Source organism: Acomys minous (genome assembly GCF_964271855.1).
Source record: "Acomys minous genome assembly, chromosome: 9".
NCBI lineage: Eukaryota > Metazoa > Chordata > Mammalia > Rodentia > Muridae > Acomys > Acomys minous.
In genome coordinates, this window is record NC_140490.1 from 110,054,725 (window position 1) to 110,078,507 (window position 23,783).

Consider the following 23,783-nt stretch of genomic DNA (forward strand, 5'->3'; position numbering starts at 1 on the left):
CTTTCCTGTACTTTAAGTAATTCCATTTAATGATATATTATTATTTCACTTTCATTTTCCCAATTAAATGCAACATAGCTTTTTATCTTTACTGCTGATGGAATCCAGTAGGCTCATTGAGTACTGAGTCCACACAGCAAATTTCTAAATCGCAGTAAAATCTATAATAGCAAGGAATTGGCCAACACATTGCATAGGCTTTTGTGATAAAGCATTCTGACAAGACATTTTCTAACTCTTCTTGAAAAACCTGAGATTAGTACATTGAACAAGTGTGAGCTGCTCCAAAAGTTAAAGTGTAAGAAAAACATATATCTCACATTCCTAGCAAAATTAGGGATTTTTGAATACTAATTCTGTTCCCGATTCCTTCATTAGTTAGTAGAATTTGAGAAATAATCATTTCATTCCTTACATAATTATGAAATATTAAAATATATTTAGAAACAGTTTCTGACTTATGGTTGGATAGAGGTGTGTGTGTGTGTGTGTGTGTGTGTATGTGTGTGTATGAACTTGGTGTGAGATGACATATTATCTACTTGTACATTTTTTATATGAACTTAGCTACGCAATATTTTTATAACCATTAATAATAAAATATTCCACAAAGACATTACAGTACTTAAGCAGCAGGGCAAATTTGACACATTAAAAATCCAAGAATGGGATTTGAAGAGATGGCTTAGTAGTTAGGAGGACTTCGTGTTCCTGTGCTGGACCCGGGTTCACATACCAGCACCCACATGGCAATTCCCAGCCTTCTGGAACTCCTATTCCAGTAGACATGGTGCCCTCTTCTGGCCTCCATAAATACAAGGCAGGCATATGTACATGTACATACATGAAGGCAAATAAATATGCCAAATAAAAATAAATAAACTTTAAAGAATAAGTAAGTCATTATACATGAATTGAAAATTTGTAAAGATTATCTTTTTACCCATAACATTAATTTTGAATTATCTGTGACTCTAGAGAAATAAGGCATTTATCCTAAGAAAATTTGTTATACTTGTGTATATGGTTCATTTTCCTCTAGATTTATGCATATTTATAATATCTATATACCTTACTTAGACCTATATCCCTTACCTGAACAGCATTTTTTGTTTAAGAATAACCATGGAACTTGGTTTTATTTGTACAGAAGGTAGAAGATGGATATGCCACTTATTATGACATATTGACACACAGATGAATGATTTTAAAGAAGAAAATAACATATTCAGCTCTTTTAATCTATCCCATCTCTTACTATAGGGATCCAGAAGTACCAAACATCTCCCTAAACGTATGCTGGAGTGTGAATAGCAAGTGATATTTACTCAAACTATAAAACGAGTTCATTTGTTTATAACTAACAAAAGACTAAAGTTTTTCCTTAGGAAACCCTTATGAAGTTGCTTAATGTTGCTGTATAAAGGAATAAAAAATATTATTCGCCAGTACATTTAGCATTTGCCATGAGTACAAATGTCGCCTATCAGTTCTGAGGGTCACTGAACAAAATATACATCGAATTAAAAATCTCAGTTAGGAAGATATACATTGAAATGGATAAGTGTGTGTGTGTGTGTGTGTGTGTGTGTGTGTGTGTGTGTGTGTGTGTATCTGCATCTCACTCTATCCCATCAGAGTTATTAAATGCCTATACTATAATTTTAGTTCCAAAGTTTATAAAAGAAAGACTCTTCTGAGCTACAATTGCTGGCATCTGCACTGCCATGCTTGAAGCATCTCAGCTCTCAGCGAGACGGAGCTGCTCATGTCTGCAGCTGGAATGGATCTGCCTCGGTAAAGACGGGAAGCGGCAGCTGCAAGGAACATAAATTGTGCAATTGATTTCATTTTGCAAAGCAAACACATTCTTCGCGTTATGATTTAGCTTGCTAATTAAGCCTCGCAGAATCAAAGGGACCATGGAAGAAAGCAATTCTGGGTTGAGCTCCAGTTCTACACCTTCTGAGAGCCTTTTAACATTTTCACACTTTCAAGAAGAGGCTATCTGAAAGCAAATGCCAATGAAGGCAAAAAGAATGATTTACAAATAATGGCCCAGTAGTGTCAGACTCCTCTGACAATTGAATAAAGTGAGAAGTCAAGGAAGAGTATTATCAATGGACTTGTGGCACCTGGGTCTTAATAATGAGGCAAAACAATAACTACATTTATTTGTTTCATCACATATATGAGTGAACTTATGATTAAAAAGTCTCTGGTAAATACCTTCAGTTCTGTGTGCCATATGTTCTCTCATGCAATTACTCAAGCTGGCTTTTTAGAAGGAAGGCGATTACAAACAACACACAAACAAGTGAGTGTGGCTGTGTTCCAATAAGTTTGCTTTAAACAACAGGTGGTCGGTCCTATTTTTCATCCCTTGGTTTATTTAATTCTCAGAAACAAGAATGAAAATGCACGTGCAATAGCAATGGAACTTTATGTTACCAAACTAACTCTGTGTCAATACCTGATATGTGCAATATAAAGAAAGTGTATACATATATATATATATGTTTGTGTGTATACATATATATACATATATATGTGTGTGTATACATATATATACACATATATATTCAGAGAGACTATATGGAACACACACAGAATCTGGAAAAAAGGACAAAAATGTTAAAAGCACTGTGGCATATTAGGAGGTATGCCATTCAATTCATAATTATATTTAAATACTCATTGTGGCATTTCAGATATATATATATATATATATATATATATATATCTGACTATTATCAGCTAATAACTTTTATGCTGTTAGTAAAAATAAGTAACAATTTTTGGCCTCCAGAATCTCTTGATCCTGTAGCTGTGACAAACAATTGTAATTCTCAAACTAGAAATGTTATAACAGAAATATTAGGTATACAGATATCTCATACCAGCGGGATAGGAAACTAATGACACCAAAATTGGAAAGGCGAATAATTGTGATCCATTGTGGTAAGGAAAGATCTTCAGAAATCTTAGAGTTTGAAGCAAGAATATTATATATCTGGTTTAAATTTATAATGGGGAAGAGAATATTATTTTATGTAGTTTAAAATACTTCTCACAGTTAATGTGTGGAAAACTTCAAGAGGGCTTATTGGATATAAATTATTTAAAAGTAGATGGGTGCTCAATTGAATAAAGAGCTGTGAATCTCAGAAAACAGATCTTAACTCAATTCTAATGCCGATGAAGAAGCAGTTATTAACCCAAATAGAAATTACTTGAAAAAATTTCAAGGTGATTTCTGCAGCAGAGGTTTTGAAAGATTATAGACCTGAGAAAAGAGAGAGGACAGAAAATAGCTGGAGGAGGCAGGAATTACGCGCAAGATCAACAGAAAATAATTACAGTAGAGCAACGGCAAGCCCGGCAAGGGTGACAGTCCATGTTCCCAAGGAGCCACAAAGGAATGGTCACAGAACTGAGCATTTCATTTACTTTATGCAAATTAACATTTATGACTCACAAAGTGTTCTAGGAAACAGGATTTGCTTGCATTCGTATTTCCCTTTACAAAAAGAAAGGACAGGGTTGCAGGGCTACAGTAACTCACCGTGAAGTATCTAAGATAACACAGTAGAGGTGATAAACAAAGACAAGGCCACAATAACAATTCAGAATTTCAAAAATTGACAAAAATGATAAGATAAATACAATTCTAAATAAAAATTTAAAGATAGACCATCTAAGAATTTTAAGGTTATGCTATTTTACATGGCTACTTTCAAATAAGGATGGGCTGTAGTTAATTGTGTATCTGTGTACTGTTTTCCTTGGGATTTTTAAAAAATGTTCTATTGTCTGAAGGCTGGACTGAGCTCTTGTGCATGGTGCATAAGTGCTCACACCCTAAGCGAAGCCCCCACTACACTCCAGGTAGAGCTGTTGTTATCACAGACTGAGCTGGAGAACTCAGCAGGAAGGAAGCTCTGCCCAGAGTTCATGGTGAAGAGACTTAGTACTCCTGACAGAGAGCAGCATGGAGCATCTTCCAACTTGAAATAAATGTCATGTGACCTGGCGACATGACTATGGGTTACAGAACTAGAAGCAATGAGTTTGAGGGCTAGTGAGATGGTCTGCCGGGAAAAAAGAAGAAAAAAACTTGTCATGCAAGGCTGATGATGTGAATCTGCTCCCCAGGACCCACATAAAGTGGAAGGGAAAAAGAACAACTTCTGTAAGTTATTTTCCAAAGTCCACTTACACAATGTGATATGCAAACACACACACACACACACACACACACACACACACACACACACACACACCTTGCATGCACACAGAATGAGAAATAAAATTTTAATTTTTAAGATGTTAAATAACAGAATTAAAGAGACATATTCATATTTCTGTTTTTTCCAGCACTTTTCACAGCCAAGAAATTACCACAAACTAAGTGTCAATCAAAAAGATAAAGAAAATATGATGCATATACACAATGACATGGCATAAACTGGGCAAAATTCTATTATTTACTATAACATGGATAGAGGATGATGCCATTGTGTTATAAGAACAAAATAAACTCATGATCTGACATACATGGAATCCTAAAAACATTGTGGTCTTAGAGGTTGAAAATGGAATGGTGGTTACATTAATGTGGAGCTCATATGAGGACAGGGAATATGGGGAAAACTGATTAGTGAGTGGTAGCACTTAAGAACAAACTCTGATCTTAGCCATTTTGATGGATCCAGGATGGAATCTCAGAGTCGTTTGCTTCACTACACCCAAAGTACACTTGCTTAACTATGTTCATAGCGGCTTTATTCATAATAGCCAGAAACTAGTAACAACCTAGATGTCCCTCAACTGAAGAATGGATAAAGAAAAGGTGTTATATTTACATAATGGAATACTACCTAGCTATTAAAAACATGAAAATCTGGAAATTTGTCAGCAAATGGGTGGAACTAGAAAAGATCATTCTGAGTGAGATAACCCAAACCCAGAAAGACACACATGGTACACACTCACTTATAAGTGGATATGAGCCATATAGTACAGGATAACCATGCTACAATCTACAGTCCCAGGGAAGGATGCTTGAATCTCACTCAGAAGGGGAAATAAAATAGACATCTGCAGTAGATGAAGGGAAGAAACTATGTGGGAGACAGAGAGGGGAACAGCGGTGAGGACCAGTAGTAGGGAAGGGGCAAGTCTGGAAGAGAGAATGGAAATGATGGGGGGGGGGCATCTTTGGGATGTGGAAGAGGCTCCTGGGAATCTAGAGGTCTGACCCTAGCTGAGACTTCTAGCAGTTGATGGTAGCGGTTATGGAGGGTATAGAACACGAGGTGACCACTTCCTATAGCCAGATGGAACTTTCAGGGGAGAAAGGGAGACACCAACTTACCCCAAAAATCCCTTAGACCCAAAATTTGTCTTCCTTACAAATAGTGCAGGGATAATGTTGGAACAGAGATTGAGGGAATGGCCAACCAATGACTGGCCCAACTTGAGAGTTACCCTATGGGAGAGAGTCAAACCCTGATGCTACTAATGATACTGTGCTATGCTTGCAGATGAGAGCCCAGTATAACTGTCTTCTGAGAGGCTTCATCCTATAGTTGATGGGAACAGATGCAGAGTTCCACAGCCAAATAATAGGCAGAGCTCAGGGAGTCTTGCGGAAGAGCAGGGGGAAGGATTGAGGAAGCTGAGGGACCAAGACCACCTCAAGAAGACCTGCAGAAAAAATTAACCTGGGTCCATGGGGACTCAGAGACTGAACCACCAACCAAAGAGCATGCATGGACTCTCTTGGCTGCTTTTGATCACTTCCCCCAATGGGTTGGGGCTGTGGGACAGGGATACATGCACCTTGCTTTATATTTCATGTCGTGTCTACATTTATAGAATCCCCACACAATACCATGACTCCACAATAACATGCTTTAATGTTTATGTCAGTTATAATAAGCTAATTCAGCTGATAGAAGTGTTTAAGGAAGAAGTAGAAAATGATTTCTGTTCACAAGTTAGAGTGCATAGGAATGCTCACTTGCAAACGTAGGATGATATCTTGGCTCTGTCCCTGTTTGCCCTTAATTTGATCTACTTCAACCCCTATTACTAGAGACAAATCAGGTGGTTTGATCTTTTCGGTTACCTTCCAGCCACGCCCCATGATGCGATGCTCTTCTCTGCCACATGCGTCCATCCTGATAGCTTCTGCCTCTCAAGCAGGATGATTCAACATTTCCTCAAATGCTGCCACTGCTTGACAACCTCCTGACAATCTATACTCTGCACACACGCTGCAGAGCTGAGAGGCGCCAAGTCCGGCCACAGCAATTGCTCACACCTGCTTCCATATACCCATGTAGGGCCAGCATTGTCATTTTATTGGGCACAGGTCTTATACTTTCTACCAACAACTGTGCTTCAGATGAAGAGATTTTCCAGCATTTTAAAGACTTGCACATGGTCCACAGTGAGCTAACCACTTCTTCATTGATCCCTGTTCTTTCAAAGACAGCTGCTTATGGGATTTTCTTTCTCTTGTTTTTGTAATAACCACTTTGCCTCTGTAACATTAACTTTGCAAGTCACCAGTTTTAAACTCCTGACAAAATCCCATTGGGCCTCATGTCCTATTCTTGTTTTTATGATTTGTATGTACTTATATTTTAACATAAATAATTTTAAAGGGAATTATATTACTCCTTCAAAAGTTCTGTACAAACCAAGCCCTTTATTTACATTCCAACCCCGGGCATCTTTACAATGCTCTATTAGATGGGGAACCATGTGCTTTCCAGGTATTTTAAACATCAATAGCAGTGAAGAATTAGACAGCTTTCACTAATTTTGTTTTCATGGACTGGGTTTTGGGATTTACAGTATTTTTCTAAAGAGCCAAAGCACACCAAAGTTTGCAAGTCTAGATTCTTTTCAATGCTACACATAGATACAATCAGAAGACTTTGTAGTACTTTTTAGAGTTTACTGCATAATGAAAATGGTATTTCCTCTTTTTCTGGAGACCAATTCCTGCTTCAAAGATGCAGGTCCTGAGATGGGGAGGGTACATCACCAAGTGAAGAAAGACACTGACCACCTGCTGACTCTCAAGCAAGTGGCCCCAAATAGCTCAAGCTGTCTTTATTTATACAACCACAATCCTGCTTTCCTGAGCAGTGACATCACTGTCTGTTTTATTTTTAAAAATTCGCATTATGAAAGCCTCATCCATCATTATAAGAATCACCCAATACTTTCTCTTCCTCCTTACCCCTTCCTGCTGGTCAATCAACCCCCGCACCCCCCTTCCCCACCCCGCAACCTTACTTTGCACTGCAAAGCTCAATTTTCAGCAAGCCAAAAATAAATGTCCAACCAGGCATGTCTTGTGGACATGAGCACATTCCCAGTTGGCAGCACATGCAGCTACACAGTTATACAAAGTGAGAGAGAGGGGTTAACCGTTTGCAGGTCTGAGCGCATTCATCAAATAGCACCCCTCTGTCATATTACCTTCCTGATGTGCATCTATCAGTTTCTGATACCATCTTTCCAAGAAACATTGTTTTTGTTGTTGTTGTTGTTGCTTTTTTTTTTTTAAGTCTCTGTTGTTCAGACATAGTTTCCTCAGAACCTGCAAGCAAGACCAACTGTTCTCCACAACTGCTTACTCAGTGTGACTATAGCTGTTTCTTTATGTCCCAAATACCCAGGATTAACTGTCACGTGTGGAGGATCCATAGAGGCAGAGGGAGGAGAGAAGCAGAGTGGGGCAGGGCTTGGGGCTGGGAGGGGAGAGGGGAGGACCGGAAAGGAGAGGGGAGGGGAGGGGAGGGGAGGGGAGGGGAGGGGAGGGGAGGGGAGGGGCGGGAAGGAGAGGGGAGGGGCGGGGAGGGGCGGGAAGGAGAGGGGAGGACCGGGAAGGAGAGGGGAGGGGCGGGGAGGGGAGGGGAGGGGAGGGGAGGGGAGGGGAGGGGAGGGGAGGGGCGGGAAGGAGAGGGGAGGGGCGGGGAGGGGAGGGGAGGGGCGGGAAGGAGAGGGGAGGGGAGGGGAGGGGAGGGGAGGGGAGGACCGGGAAGGAGAGGGGCGGGGAGGGGAGGGGAGGGGAGGGGAGGGGAGGGGAGGGGAGGGGAGGGGAGGGGAGGAGACAGTTTTACCCCACAAAAGAGTATTGAGAAAAAAATAGAACCACCTACAGGGTTTTCAAACTGCCAAACTGCGTGGTCCCAGCTTTGTTGGTAACCAACAAAGTAAAACTATTGCTATGAGTATAAATAGCTTAGTGAAAGCAAGGAGAGCTTGTGCCACACACTATCTAGGTAGTAAATTCACCACAGGTCCTTGCCAAGTGGGAAGGGGTTTCTGCGGCCAGTGCCCAGTAGAGCCCCATCAGTGAAGTGCCCATATGCTGTTCCTGGCTGCTGCTCCTCATGAGCATTGCCACTCTTTCACATCATTTGCTCAAAAACCATTGTGATTCTAGAACAGACTGAGAATGAGGAAGTGAGGATAGAGACGAGTGGGCAAGAGAGGCATGTTATACAGTGACTGTTCTGGAAGGAACTTATGCAAGCTTACTGTAGAGATGAACAAAGGTGGTGAGCCATGTGGTAATAATGTAAACGAGACAAAAGTGTTTTCGTACAATCTTTTATCCTTCTCTTACATACTTTGCTCTGAAATTTTTCACCCAAGGGAAATATATTTGTCATGTGGATGAGCACACTAGCCAGCTTACCTATAGAACTAAAGGTCATTATCTGATCCAATCCTCTTTATATTCATCTTCCATTAAGTAGGAAATGCCAAACTATTTTTTTCACTGTAATTATCAAACATACAGTTCTCTTACCAGTCAGGCTGCAATAATGTTTTTATTCATTAAATTAACCAATGTTAATGTATGTTGTGTTAGGTCATTTATTTGCATTTCTATATAATATGTAAATGTTGTACAGTTCTTTATGACTAGGGTAATAGCCCTACGATGCATTCTGCCTTGTAGTACAGTTTCTCTAAACTACAGCCAGCAGTGAAGTTTCATGTTAACAGCATTTCATAATATTTTATATAGAATATAGTCATCTTTGTTTCTAAGATACACACACACACACACACACACACACACACATATAATTCATTTTTTAAAAAGACTAGACATTTTCAATGAGTCTAGGGTGAAATTGTATATAGTTATTGTTTTAGTTTGGGTTTCCTTGTCTAACCTTTTTGTAACAGCTTTGGGTTGAGGGGGCTATCTCTTCTATCAGCTAATGATAGCTTTTTATTTAATGTGTCTTGTTAAATTCATGAACTTCCCAGTAGGAAGGGGGATGTTGGGAAGATATTAAGAAGTCAGTGTAAGAAAGCAAGTATATGGATACAATTATAATGGATACATATACATATATATGTATATGAAATTTAAAAATAAACACGGAGAATTATTTATTTTCTTGTCCCTAATGTTGCTTCTATCTTTGTTTTTTCCCCAGTAATTCTATCTCATTTGTCTTAATTTTATTCTTCTTTTCTGCATTTTCATACATCCATATATATTTGTGTGTGTATAAAAATAATAAAAAAAATGGTCATGTTTTTAAGAAGTAGTAGGGAGGAAAATGGGAGGGGTAAAAAGGAGGAGGACACAATAATGTTTAGAAAAGGGAAAGTAAAGAGACAATAATATAATTGTCTTTGAATTAAAATTAAATTTTACTAAGGAAATATGTTCAATTGGATATTTGCTAATTGTTGTAGATGGAATCGAAAGACATTGAGGTATTAGTGTACTAGCTGGTGTTACAATTTAAAAATCAGTTAAACCAATGTCTCTTTTATATTCTTATATTTCATAGATAATAGACTGATAAAACTAAAACATGCCGTGCTACAAAATGACAAGAAAAATTCATTTTTATTCTTAAAGACCAGCCTACCACTATTATTTATTTCCTTGATTTTAGAAAGAGGAGGACAGAGGACAAAGAGCTTGAAAGGAACCTCCCAGTTTCAGGCATGAAAAGATTTTACTGGGCACAGCAACCTTTTCAAGCTATTAAACTATTTGTGAGAGCAGAAAGAAACGTGAATGCATTTATTTGAGTACAACTTGTTCTGCTAGTGCAATGTATATTTATATGAACATTAATTTGACAGTATTGAATTAAATGGAAATCTATTTTAGTAAAAGAGAGGAAAATATCAAGTTAATTAGTAGAATAAAGTCAAGTCAACAAAATCATATGCAGCAGCAGAATCAATGGAAAGCAGAGAAGTAACAAAATAAATGGAGTGATTACAGAAAACGTAAAATCTTTCGCTTGAAATAATGGGGCAAACCAAGAATGGGTTAGCCGAGCTCTGCTAGGCCTTCAGTTGATGGTGAATGATGTGGCTTTCCCTTGCCTTACCAACTGGATTACACACCATTTCTAAGGTATCAGCATAACTAGGACATTTAAATAAAACCAAGGACTTTCAGTTGTTTACGCCATTTTGGCAAACACTGGAAATATCAGTGTGGTGATAGCCTGTATGTTGTTTGATTTTGGCAATGAAAGTTTATTAGCAAAACTATATCCATTAAGTTTTATGTTATCTATTTGAGCCTGGCAAACTCAACAGATCAATTCCATTCTTAGGGCTGAACTGAATATTTATGACAGAACCCACCTGGCTCGCAAAGTTTAACATATTCAGTTTCAGTCCTTTACAGAAAATATTTGCCAATGCCTGGACTGGGGAACACCTTTGGAGTGTAATTCAACAATTTTTACTTTTAGACAAAGACAAGTAATATCTGAGATTTTCTCATCCTAGCCATCTAAATAATGATTTGATGATGACTAACCTAGAAATTATTTACATATATATTTAAAATTTTTAATTTTCACATGATATAATTATTACACACACACAAATACATTTTTTATTTTGCTAAATCTAAAGACAGAACCTGCTGATAATCAAACAAATCACTGTGTTCTCTCATGGTGAAGATCATTTCTCCCCAACTGAGCATTATTGCTTAGTTCCCTGAAGTTCTTTGTCAGAGCTGAGGTCTTAGGGGCTGTCTCTTCTGTGCTGTCATGTCTATTGGCATCATTCCTGTTCTGGTCACTTACATCACCTTAGTGAGCCTTAGTGGGTGGAGCTTCTCTGATATTTCTAGGGGACTGGATCTCACAGCAACTTCCTGGTTTTCTGGCCCTTACACTCTTCCATCACTCTGCCTCATTCTTAGGTGCAGGAATTGTATAGTATATGTGGAGAGCCTTTTTAAAAAAACAATAAGGATTAGCATTTTCATCACGATGATAATTTATACTTTTACAGGTGGGAGGTGGTTATAAAATCAAATACAGTCCCATCCTGACTTCCAGTGCTGGGTTCTGTGAGCCTCTACAATGGTGAACAGAGTGATTTTTGTACATTCTTTAAGGAACTCCCTTTCACTCAAGCATTTTCATTTGCCCTTGTTTTGATGAATATTGGATATTTTTCTTTCTTTTTTTAAGTTTTTAGATTCAGCAGGCATCTAGTGATAATTGAGCTATATTTTTAGATGTTAGTACAGTGTCAAATAGCACCCTCAACAATTTACTTATTGATCAGGTTACGCCTTTTCCTGTGGATAGCTTTTTAACCAAGTCACTGATGAACTGGCAACCTCTAATACACTCCCACTAGTGAAGGCGTCTCTTCCCTTCGAGAATTTCTCAAAAAGATTCAAGAGGCTGAAAAGTTCCACTGTGACTAGAGCAGAAGCTGTCCTTTGCAGTCCTTTCTTGATAGGAAAGTATCCAAGCCCCTTTTCTTTGGAGAATGGGATCTGCAGCATACAAAGCTCACAAGAAATCCGTCTTCCAAAAATAACCCTCTCATCCTCAATTATTTTATATCCTTGCAATATGTGAGGCATTTATGCATAGTTAAGTAGTTCTCAGGAAAGAGTTGAAATACATGCATAGAAAATCTTTCTCTGAATAAAAATATGGTATCTCATATGTAACTGTGGGGGCTCGTGAGAGAACCGTGTGAGTTCCTTTTAAACATTCCATCTTGTTGACCTACCTGTGTGGAGAACCATGGGACATAAGTGCTCCACCTCATTGTAGACATTGCTACTGAATCACTGACATAACAACTATATTCGACCTGCTCATGCTTCTCTTTAAAATATTCATCCTATAAAACTTCATGATGAGAATTTAATGAAGGTAACATATGTGAAAGCTTCTTTTTATAAGGTGCCAGACACAATTTTAATGCATGTTTTCTCCCATATGCACATCATAATACACACACAAAGCCATTCTATCGGAAGTCACAAATTTATAACTTGCAGATAGATCTCAGTACACAAAGAAAAGCTGCTATAGCTTCCGGTGGAAACCTTTTGGCAAGATTTTAAATAGTTAGCCATAGATTTCCTCCTACGTGTTTCACACATGTCTTGATCTGGCTAGCCACAATAGGTACCTATACATGAAAAGTTTGTCCCCAATCAACACCCAAAGTTCCCTTTCTGTCTCTTTAGTAAGGAAATTACGTCACCATTATGCTAGAGTAGAAAATCTGGCAGTCCTTGAATTCTGTACCTATGACCCGTCCCTGGCTACTGCTCCTCTCAGTCCTTTCCTTCTTTTCTGTCATTCAACTGGGGTCACAGTTGCTTTGACAATTCCTTCACTGTAAGTGCAGAAACATGTCCAGACTTCTCAAGTGCTAGTCCTCCTGTGATGAACAAATGTTCCTCGGCTTTCTTTCCGCTTTGACTCAGGGCTGCTTTACATTTTTGCTAATACCCAGGCATAGCCAATATAGGGAGCCTTGCACGACTGTGTCACCTATCACTTCTCTTTACCACCTACCTCTACTTCTAAACTCTTAGTTTTTATGTTAGCAAAAACACTGATATGCAACTAGTCTGTATATCAAAATTATTATCTCTTAATGTAAGACTTCTTCATTTTCATAAATAAAAATAAAATAATAATAATAATAATAATAATAATAATAATAATAATAATAATAATAATAATAAATGACAACAATAACAGTTCCACTAGAACATTATAAATTACCAATCTAGGTATCTAGTGCTATTAGTCCAGACAGTTTACCATGCAGAACAACAGAAATAGGTATGAAGATCACAGCTAATTAGAGATAAATTAGTGTTGGCCTCTTAGGTTCATCCTAGATTCTGTAATAAGCAACCTACAAGGATTACAGGAGCCATGTGAAGCACACGGATCTGCCTATGAGAGGCTGAGATAAAGCATGTAAAGTTGGCTGGACATCTTCCTAAAAGGATATGTCCAGGATCTAGAGACTCTAACTCTATGCAGCCCGCATCTATAGGAAGAGGAGGTGAATACTAAGTGACTTTGTTGTGTTTAAGTTAATGTGACTCAACCAATACGAGAGCCTCTCAATAGCTAAACAGTTTCTCTTTATTTTATTTTTTTAGGATAACCTACAGTGAAGGACAGAACCTTCTTGGCTGACTATAAATGTGTAAAAACCTATGCAAGAACAAATATGGATAAAGTCTGAAAGCATATTGATTTCTCAGGTTCAAAGTTGATGAGTGAAGAGAAAAAGATGCTTTCTGTGAGGTCAGGGAAGACCCTTAGTATATGTTACCTTGGAACAAAGAGTTGTATGCGCTACTTAATAGTCTAGAACAGTGATTTCAACCTGAAGGTCACAACCCCTCGGGAGTGGACTGATCCCTTTACCAGAGATCATGTATCCAATAACCTACATATCAGATATTCACATTACAATTCATAATAGTAGGAGAATTACAGTTAGGAAGTAGCGAAAAATAACTTATGGCTGGGGGTCATCACAGTATGAGGAACTTTATTAAAGGGCCACAGCCATAGGAAGGTTGAGAACCACTGGCTTAGATCATTTCCAGAAGGCTGAAAATAAGGACTCGAGGTCACTGAGCGTGTCATGTAGGGCTAAGCCATTTACTTGGTTTCTGAAACTATCAACTACGTTTAAAACACTTTTCTAAGATGAAATACCTATAGGATATCAAGTTAGGGGACTCAGAGTTTGGAAATAAACCTTTATTCATTCAGTCTGCTATGGGAGAGGAAAGTGGTTGTGCTAACATGGAATCAAGAATGGAGAAGGTTTAAAAGAGCATGTTCATACTCTAACTTGCCACCGTTATCCCTTTATACTAATGAGGTCATCAGTCTTATTTCTTCCACAGAGAAATTACAGGTTCGCCTCTGGTATCACTATGTCTAGCTTAAAATTAGGCTGATCTCTAATTTTAATTTTAGGAAGCTTTACCCAGCTCTTTCCTGTAAGTGTGAAACTTTGGTCAGAATTCAACTCAAGCACAATTTGAATATTCCTCCACATTGGAAAAGCTTGTTTTCTGTTTTTACGTCGAGATGTGGCAATGTTTGTAGCACCTGGGAATGAAGTCATAAAAGCCAAATGATTTTTTTTTTAAAGTGGGAGATTATCAAGTAATGACGGAATCAAACATAAATCATGCTTCAATTTTATATGTTGGCTTCTGTTACAGGAATCAAACTTGCAGAGATATTATGGACAAATTTAAATGAATACTCATATCAACGGTTCCTGAGGGAAGGGTCTGCTAGAGCCAGTTTCAGATTATCAATGAGCGCAGAATGGACGGTGGATGTTGCCTTGAGTAGCTCTGAGTTTGGGGAATAAGAAACGCATCGAAGGGTAGAGTTGAGCACGCAGCATAATAAAACCAGTTTCTGGAGGAAGAAAAAAGTCACACAGAGGAAATCAGGCCAAACTATTTGAAGGGATTGAGCAGAGCGTATTTGCTGGTACAACAGAGGCAAAGATCAGTCAGAGGAAGGCCGCCGGGGATGCCAGGCTGAAGGGGTCGGAATTAATATGGCAGCCACCAGGGCACTCTTCCCTAAGGGTCCTTGAGTAGAAATGACATGATGAAAATGGTGCTTGAGAAGGATTATGCAAGCAACAGGGGGTCAATGGTCTGACGCAGTGAGAGAGCATTTATACTTCACTGTGTCCCTGAAACACTGTGCTCTGCCACCCTAGAAAGCCACCGTGATTACAGAGAACTATTTTTGAAATGCCTGGCGCTCTGGGTGGCATATTTCATTCAAGGTCTTTGCCAAGAGATTTCTTTTCCTCTTCTTTTTCTCTTATCTTCATACTTTAACAAACGCCCTGCCATGGGCAGAGATGAGAAGCACACGCATTTGTTTTCTACCGCCTGTGGCAGACTGATGGAAGCTGGTACATTTTAAAGTTACTTCTCTATGTTTGCCTGGCAGGGCCTTAAAGCTGTGACAGAGGTGCTAACCTTAGGCATGAGGAAGCGATTTTTACTTCATGCTTTCTCAGTTCAGAGCTTCTCCTCAGCAGGGAGAAAGCAAGTCATGTACATTATTTGAAGCAATGCTGTGATTTATCCACCGGGTACTGACCTACAATCAAGTGAACTTTGCTTAAAACCTCTGAATGGATTTTTAACTGCTGCTGTGGGGCAAAGGGAAAGACGTTCTTGTAGCGTCCTTCTCAGAAGCAAACTTGCCTTTAAAAAAAAGTTTCCCCAAATACCCAGGAAAAATACTGAATCTTTAATCTCAATTTGACTTGTTTCTCTTCAAAACTACAGGAAAATCTTTACTTCTTCCTTAGCGCAAAACACAACCTGATCTAGAAAGCCACCAAAATACAACAGCACCCTTTGGATTCACCTTTCTTTAAATTTATGTCACAGAATTATATGCTACTATATTTTCACAAATAAGAATGACTTCACCTTAAGTTATATGCAAAGCTTGCTCAAAAAATATTAGCAGAGAATTTGGGCATGAGACGTTTTAAGAAAATCACATTGTATATGGAGTTTGCTTATCAAATTACATCATTCTGTTAATAAAAAGCTATAAATTAATGTCATGGATATTGTGATATATCACTTTCTATTAATAATTTTAATTTGCTGTTGACAAATCAAAATAGCTTTTTTCCTGTTTTTGTTTCCAAAGCAATGGTTTAACAATCTTAGAGGACTTGATTACCCCAGCCCTATACTTTTATATCAGTTCATCCTCTCCATCTTTACTATATAGGAATGAATAAAAAAAATAATTTTTATTTTGAACTTTAGAAAAATCGTTGCAGTTTGAAAATGGAGAGATCTTCAGGTTTCATATTACAGGATTGAGTATCAGAGACACTGGAAGTCTACAGGACATTTCTGGGCACTGTGTCAGGCGCTGTCAATTTGGGGAAGGCCTTGTGGAGTGGAGCCCAGCAGGCAGAGGATGGAGAAGGAAACAGGTAGTGTGATGGAATCTGACAAGCGTGTAATCCAGAGTATGACTGCCCTACCACGTTGCTGCAGGTAAACGTTATGATCAGCGGAGAGACTGTCTAAAGTGTCGGGTAATTGAGATCTTAACATGAGCAGGGGGAGTATCCACACAGAGATGCTTCATTTTTAACAAAGCCAGAAGGAACTGTTCATGCCTCGGTGTTGGCTATAATAACTACAGAAACTGGAATGAGTTGGAAAATAATAATAGCTTGCCATTATTTACCATTTTTCCATCTAGCGACTTAATCTAATTGCTTTACGGGGGATCTGATTTAAATTTCACAGCCAACTCATGGGGTAGTTTATTAACAATATTTTTTCCCCCACAGGGTGAAACTGGAGTGTGGAGAAATGGCATGTCCTACTACCACAAAGTTATTACAGCATATAGGTAGAATCTAAAACCAAATGAGTAGAATATAAACAATATAATTAAGTATAAATCCAGCCAACCTTGAAGCCAGAGATGCTCCCGATTAGATGTGGAGAGACAGGGATGAAAGGCAGGCGCATTCAGATGCACATGCAAACATAGACAGAGATCAAGATCATCAGTCATCAAAGAACTGCAAATCAAAAACACAGCAAGACAGCCTTATGACAAAAGTCACAAGAGTTGATGTCCAAAATGACGCTGAGATGTACATTGTCCCTGATTCAACGTTTGTGACCAGGAACCCAAATTTACATGTTGAAACCTGATGCCCAGTGCTATCCGTATTTTCACGGAAGGAGTCTTTGAGGGGTAGTCATTTCACAGTGATGAGTTTCTCATGAACAGATTTAGTTCTTAATAAAACTAGGAAAGTAACTGCAGAGCAGTGTGTCCATGATTCCACTACTGGGGCGGGGGTGACACAGAAAACTTACTATGCATTATATGAAAGTAAGCTTTCATTCCATGTGGAATCTGTCTGTGCCTTGATCTTGAGCTTTTGCTGTTCACAAAACACCCTGGATGTTTCATAAAGAAGCCCAAATGGACATTGATATTGATAAACTATAAATTCTTCCATTGCCAATGGAAACACAAAAAAACTACAACTACAGTGGGTACAGTTACTATCACCGTTAAAGATAGTGTTTACCTTAGATCCAACACTTTCTCTTCCAGGTACTCAAGAATGAAAGAATAAGTCAGTGCATACACTCTTACTTTATACATGAATATCCATCATTGTTTTGTTTATAATAGTGCAGAGTTGAAAATGAGCCAGGTACCCATCAAAGATAAAGGAATGTAACACATGCATTAATTGAATATTGGTCCATATTTAAAAAGCACATTAGTATATAATACAAGTTGTATTAATCTCAGAATAATTATATTGAGTTAAATACAAAAGAATATAAATTATATAATTCTACTTATATAAACTGATGAAATGATAGCTATAGGTTCAGGAAATAAGTTGTCACCATCAAGTGAGCAGGGTAAACAAAGATATTATAAATGCATAAGAATTAGGGTTTGAGAGTGATCATGTTGTTGACTTGGTGATAGTAGTGGCTGTTGGACATATACATATATCAAAACATGTCCATTTCTATTATTAAATATGTGTGAAAATGTTCTTTACCAGGCATATTCAATAAGGTGATGTAGTAAGCCTAAATACATAAGGCTCATGTTTTTAATCTCATTAAGTACTTTTTCAAATAGCACATTAATATAATAGCATCATATATAATACATTGCTGTAACTTTACATTGATGCATACAGTCTTTCTAACTATATTTCATTTCACTTAATATGTTTTCATTATACTATAAAAACAAAAGTAGTAAAGCAAATGTTTGGGGTGTTCAGAGAATCCACCACTAATTTTATAATAAATTAAGAAAAAAAGCAATGTATTTGTATTTAGTATAATTTAATGTTTCCCAGTTTATTTTTATCTTTGTTAATACTGGTTAAAAGTAAAAGAAAACATTCATAATGGAGGGCTGGAGAAGTAGCTCCTACAGTAAAATGCTTGTATGCCTGTAAGCATGTGCATATTAAACTGACCCTCATTATTCACATAAAAAGCCAAGCACAGTGGCCTTTGTTTGTTATCCTGGTGCTGGGGAGACAGAGACAGAAGGATCCCTTGGCTGGCCTTATCACCCAGCCTAAACTACTTAATGAGCTTTACGCTAATGAGAGACCTTGTCTCAGAGGACATGGACACATTCCTAATGATGATACCCAAAACTATCCTCTGGCATCCACACACTAGCACACATATTAAGTGGGACACACATGGTCACACACATACACACACATACATGATGATAAACTAAAAAGCATGCACAATGAGACAGATATTGTGGAAGTATTTGCTAGCTATTATCTGTGGTGGAGTCGGCTAACAAACTGATGTTTGTTTTACACTCTCTTTCTTTATATGATTTTTGGATTGCATTTCTCAATGTTATGAAGCTCTGTGTGAAGTTACGTATTAGGTATGATATATACCCATTGCAGGAAGCATCCATGAGCATCTCTCTGTGCGATCCTCCATGTTTCTTCTCTTTCCTGGTCTGAGTTTAGAGGTAAGTGCCTACAACAGGCTCCAAGGCCTTAAAAGGTCATGAAGCTAAGGATTAAGTCTAGCTCCTCAAACATTCCCATGAAGCATCACTGTGCGGGAGGAAGTACATCACTGGGGAGTAGGCTTTGAGTGAGAAAAAAACCAGGACACTTCATGGAAGCTAAAATAAATCCTTTCTTCCTTGCGTTGCTTTTGGTCATGTTATTCTAATACAGCAACAGAAAAGTAACTAATATAGGCAAAACACTATTGAGTGCATTAAATGTGAAATGTGCTCATTCTCTCTTAAAATAATGTGCCTGGGCTTAATTAATTAATTTAGGTCTTATTTTTCTAACTAATTTCTGCTATAGTCTGGCTCCTCCCATTTCATATTGATGGAACATTAGGAAGGAGTCATGGGTATTAGTATAGAGGATATAAATGTTCTGAATATATTAAATTAGAAATCAGGCTGACGGTAAAGACCATAGAAATCAATGGTTTTCAAATTTCGTACAAAGGTTGATTAAACAGAGTGGCACATTTGTTGAGACTCTATGAATAAGCAGCCAGACACATGTTTAGAGATATTTAAATATTTGTTTTTACGATGTACTATATAAAAGAATATTTTTGTTTGTCTTTATTGAGCAGGCTACAATTTATCTGATTTTTAATTGCCAATGAACATACTAATTTAATGTAACTTCTAAAAAGGTCCTATAATTGTTTTGTCAAGACAGGAGAGGGTGACATATTCCTGGGTGTGCATACTCCACTTCTGTGCTCCTAGTGACTTGCTTATTTCTCATTTTCCACGGGGATGCACATTGTGAATGTTGAGTCCTTACTTTTTGTAGTCTGGTGATTTTTTTCCTATCTAATACTTTGTACAATAGCAAAGACTGATTTCCCGGGCAATGAATCACCCTGAAAGGTTATCTGTCAGTCATACATGCCCCATGGTGACAGGGCATGAACCATTTACGCCTTTTAATTTCCTCATGACCAGACATGCAACACAGACAAGCTTGAGATACACTTTGGGATTACTGCAGAGAATTTCACTGTAAAAATCAATCTAGGCAATCAGAGCAGTAACCAGTATGTCAGCAAGGACTCAAGTTCTGCAGTTCGACTCAAGCTCTCTGCCTTTTGCTTGGGTGTAAATTGGAGACAATTACTTTCCTAGCTGTCCTCAATCTCGCTCCTCTGAAGCTGCGATACTTTACAGAGAGTGTTAAACTCATGCAGAGTAGCAGGCTTATGCTTCTACATAGAAGCTGTGCCACCCATTATTAATAGGCATCTGTTTTCTTTATGGCTTTTTATTTTATTTTGTTTCTGAGATCCAATTTTGTTCACAGTATTTCTCCCTTCCTTTCATCTCTCCAATCCCTTTCATAGATCCCTGTCTACTTTTCTTAAAATGTATGCCCTACTGTTATTACATGCATGTATGTAAATTAAGATTTGTAGGTGAGAGACTTGAGTACCCTAGGCAATTCTTCTGACCTCCTGCACACTTAGGTTCCCCCCAGAACATAATTGTCTAGTAGCTGAGGCGCTTCCCAATGAGAGGGGCTTTAGTGCCAGCTGTGTCATCCAGGGGAACCTATGGGCCCCCAAAGCTCATGATGGGAATTGAGTCAAAAGTACTAGTGCATTGGTGGACTCTGGCTTAAGGATCTTTTACCTGATGTGCATAATTTAAAAACTCAAGCTAGTGAGGTGACATAGCAGATAAGATACTTGCATCTGAATCTAGTGACCTGAGGTCCATCCCTGAGTCACACATGTTAAAGAATATAATCAGCTTCCAAAAATTATCATCTGACCCACACATGTGAGGTGTAGGACACACATACCCCCTACACACACAATAAATGTGAAATGTTATTATATTAATAAGAAGATTACTGTGCTAATGTTAGATTAAATCTGAATATCATGTTATACCAGGGTCAAGCAAACTCCTGTTCAGAATAACAACTCTATCAAAGGAAAGGCTTAATCTGCCTGTCGCCTGGACAGAGGTGTGACTGTTATTCCTAGTAAGAGGAGCTGTATTCCGTAACTGATCCAACGAAGACTTTGGAGGTGATTACAGATGAAGACGACTGGAGGAATAAACAGTCTCGCATATTTCTGGCACACAAAATGCTTGTTCATTGCTTCAAATTTCACTTAAGTGTTTCTAATACTTTAAAATAGCCATTGTATATGTAAATGTGTTTTCTAATTGCAATAAACACCAGTTGTGGTTTTGTCAGGCACTTAGATGTGAGTGCTAGGACATGAACTCAGATCTTTATGATTGAGCAGCAAGTACTTTTAGTCACATAGTTATCTCTCCAGTACCACAGATATGTTTCATGTTGACTATACACTGTCCAAATGAAACAACTATTGGAATTTTTTGCTTCACTTATTTTTTGTTAAAGTATTTAGAATAAGCAATAAACGCACACACACACACACACACACACACACACACACACACACATACGCACATGCACACACATATATAAGTATGTATGTATAATGTTTTAAGTAGCCAAAAACCAAAAAGCAAAGGAAGTAGCTGTTTCAAAGTAAGTTATTAACTTCTCATCTATTACCCCACCTACCCTTAGATGTATATTGCCTAAATTCTAAGTCAAAAACACAGCAAAGGGATGTCAGCATGGCTCACAGTGCTTTGTCACTATAAACCTATATCTGCTACCTTATGTTGAATCTGCAGTTTTCATTCCTTTGGCTGAATGGAGTCCGTCCATTATAAACTCAGTCTTCTATTTAATATATTCTAATTAATTCTGAAAACTGCACAACCAGGCATGATGTAATCTCAGTGGGAGGCAAAGAAGGGGGAATGCAAACATGGGTTAGTCTGGGCTACATGGAGAGCTCTAGGATAGTCTTGGTTCTATTTTAAAACTCTTCATCAGAAACACACACACACACACAAGCACACACACACAAAGGTGAGGGAAAGGACACTTTAAAAATTTGATTACCATAATTCTGCCTATTAGGCTTTACTCTACGGGTTTCTAGATTTCTCATACCCCTCTAAATGATTTCTGTAAAATACTCTTATGGCTATTGCCTTCTATTTAATTTCTTCATTCTCAATCCCCATGACTTAAATTTCCCCAAAATATTTCTCCTTTGCCATGTGCAAAGACCAGGATTGTCTGTCAAACTATTTATAGGTAAACTCCAAAATAAATAACTCTAGAATCCCAAACATACTTTGAAACTTAACCTCTGATATTTGTTAAAAATAGTCCTTTAGCTTTCTTCTGTTTAGATGTCCATTACAGGTCAACAGAATGTACAATCAAACCAGCAAACAGCTTTAACCTCTTTTTTGGCTCTGAAACTCACTAGTGTTCAATTCTTGTCTGTCTTACCTCTGAAATATTCAATCAAACTCCAGTATCTCTGCCCGAGCATCAGTCAGTAGGTTCACTGGTCCTCAGATGCAGCCATTTTTAAGCCCTTTTGTGCTTACCAATATTTTCCATTAAAATCACCTGGCCCACTAGTATGCATCACAATTATAAACAAATTTCTTTTTATTTACCTAATTTGTATAAGACTAAGCTTACAGACAGAAATAACTGAACTATGGCACCAGCCAAAGACAATACATACAGTAAACTTTGAACTCCTACCCACATCTAGCCAATGGACAAGACATTCCCCACAGCTGGGTGGAGAGTGCGGTCTGACTTTCACATGAACTCTGGTGCCCCATATTTGACCACATCCTGGTGGCACTCTGGTGGCGGAGGAAGGACAGCAGGCTACCAAGAAGAGACTTGATACCCTATGAGCATATACAGGGAGAAGAGGTCCCCCTCAGTCACAGTCATAGGGGAAGGGAGTAAGGGGAAAATGGGAGGGAGGGAGGAATGGGAGGATACAAGGGATGGGATAAGAATTGAGATGTAATATGAATAAATTAATAAAATATATTAAAAAAGAAAGTCTATCTTTCCAGGAATCTGATTGAGCTCCTTTACCTTGCTCAAAGTTTTGATAGTCTACTAATTTATTCTTAATTGGCTCCAAACTTTTCTTGTGAGTTAGATGTAGCTCTTTTAATCTTTCGCCAAATATTTCTATAATACAATCCAGTGTTTTCAACACAACACTAGATAGGTAGCATTTTAAAAATCCATTATAAAGAGTCAATGATCATATCTCTTTCTATTATGCTGATGAAGTCCAAAACTTCATGAAGATCCCTTTAAAAAAAAATCACTGGGCCCAACTTCATTAGCAGTTGGCCTCCAGTCAGACTCCCACTTGCTCTGAATCTCTCTACTCCTGCTTCATGGGTACTTCAGATGAAACCCAGGAATCCCAACTTCATGGGTACTTCAGATGAAACCCAGGAATCCCAACCTGGCGTAAAGCATGTGTTTGAAGGATCAGCACATCTGAGATTCACTACTTAAACCACAATGAAAAAAAGTTGGCTTTCGATGAAGTCAATTTCTCCTCAAAAGAAGGAGCAAGAGTAGCCATCGGCAAAATGCCTCTTCTAGCCAAATGCTTGTCTAAAAGGTGGACATTGACCTTTGTGCTTTCCTTTGCTGATCACTGTCTCATTCTGATGTCTGTGAAGAAACCACCCCCCCCAATGTCTCATATTCATGACCAACACATAGATCACCTTAAATTTCACTTTCAATCTGCCTTTCACTCCATTCTTCTGACACTGTTCAAGTGTTCCATACTTTCCCTTTGGCAGTATCACTGATTCTGATGCCCATTATTGCTCTGCAGATTTACTTTAGCTTTTTGAATACAAGCCTCATTTTCATAATTTAGCAGTCCACCTTCTCCCTAAGGATAGCTTGTTGCATGCTATATATTTTAAAGTAAG

General features: G+C 38.2%; 1 protein-coding gene across 1 annotated transcript in view; it reads left to right on the forward strand.

Moving 5' to 3' along the window:
* LOC311604509 (uncharacterized protein) overlaps positions 1-17,027 on the forward strand; it is a 31,201-nt gene extending 14,174 nt beyond the window's left edge. Inside the window, exons 4-5 of the mRNA XM_084794464.1 lie at positions 16,151-16,323; positions 16,690-17,027. Of these exons, the coding sequence (XP_084650590.1) occupies positions 16,151-16,323; positions 16,690-16,755 (239 nt within the window). The 3' untranslated portion in view covers positions 16,756-17,027. The remainder of the gene's footprint in view (positions 1-16,150; positions 16,324-16,689) is intronic.
* Positions 17,028-23,783: the final 6,756 nt, after the last annotated feature.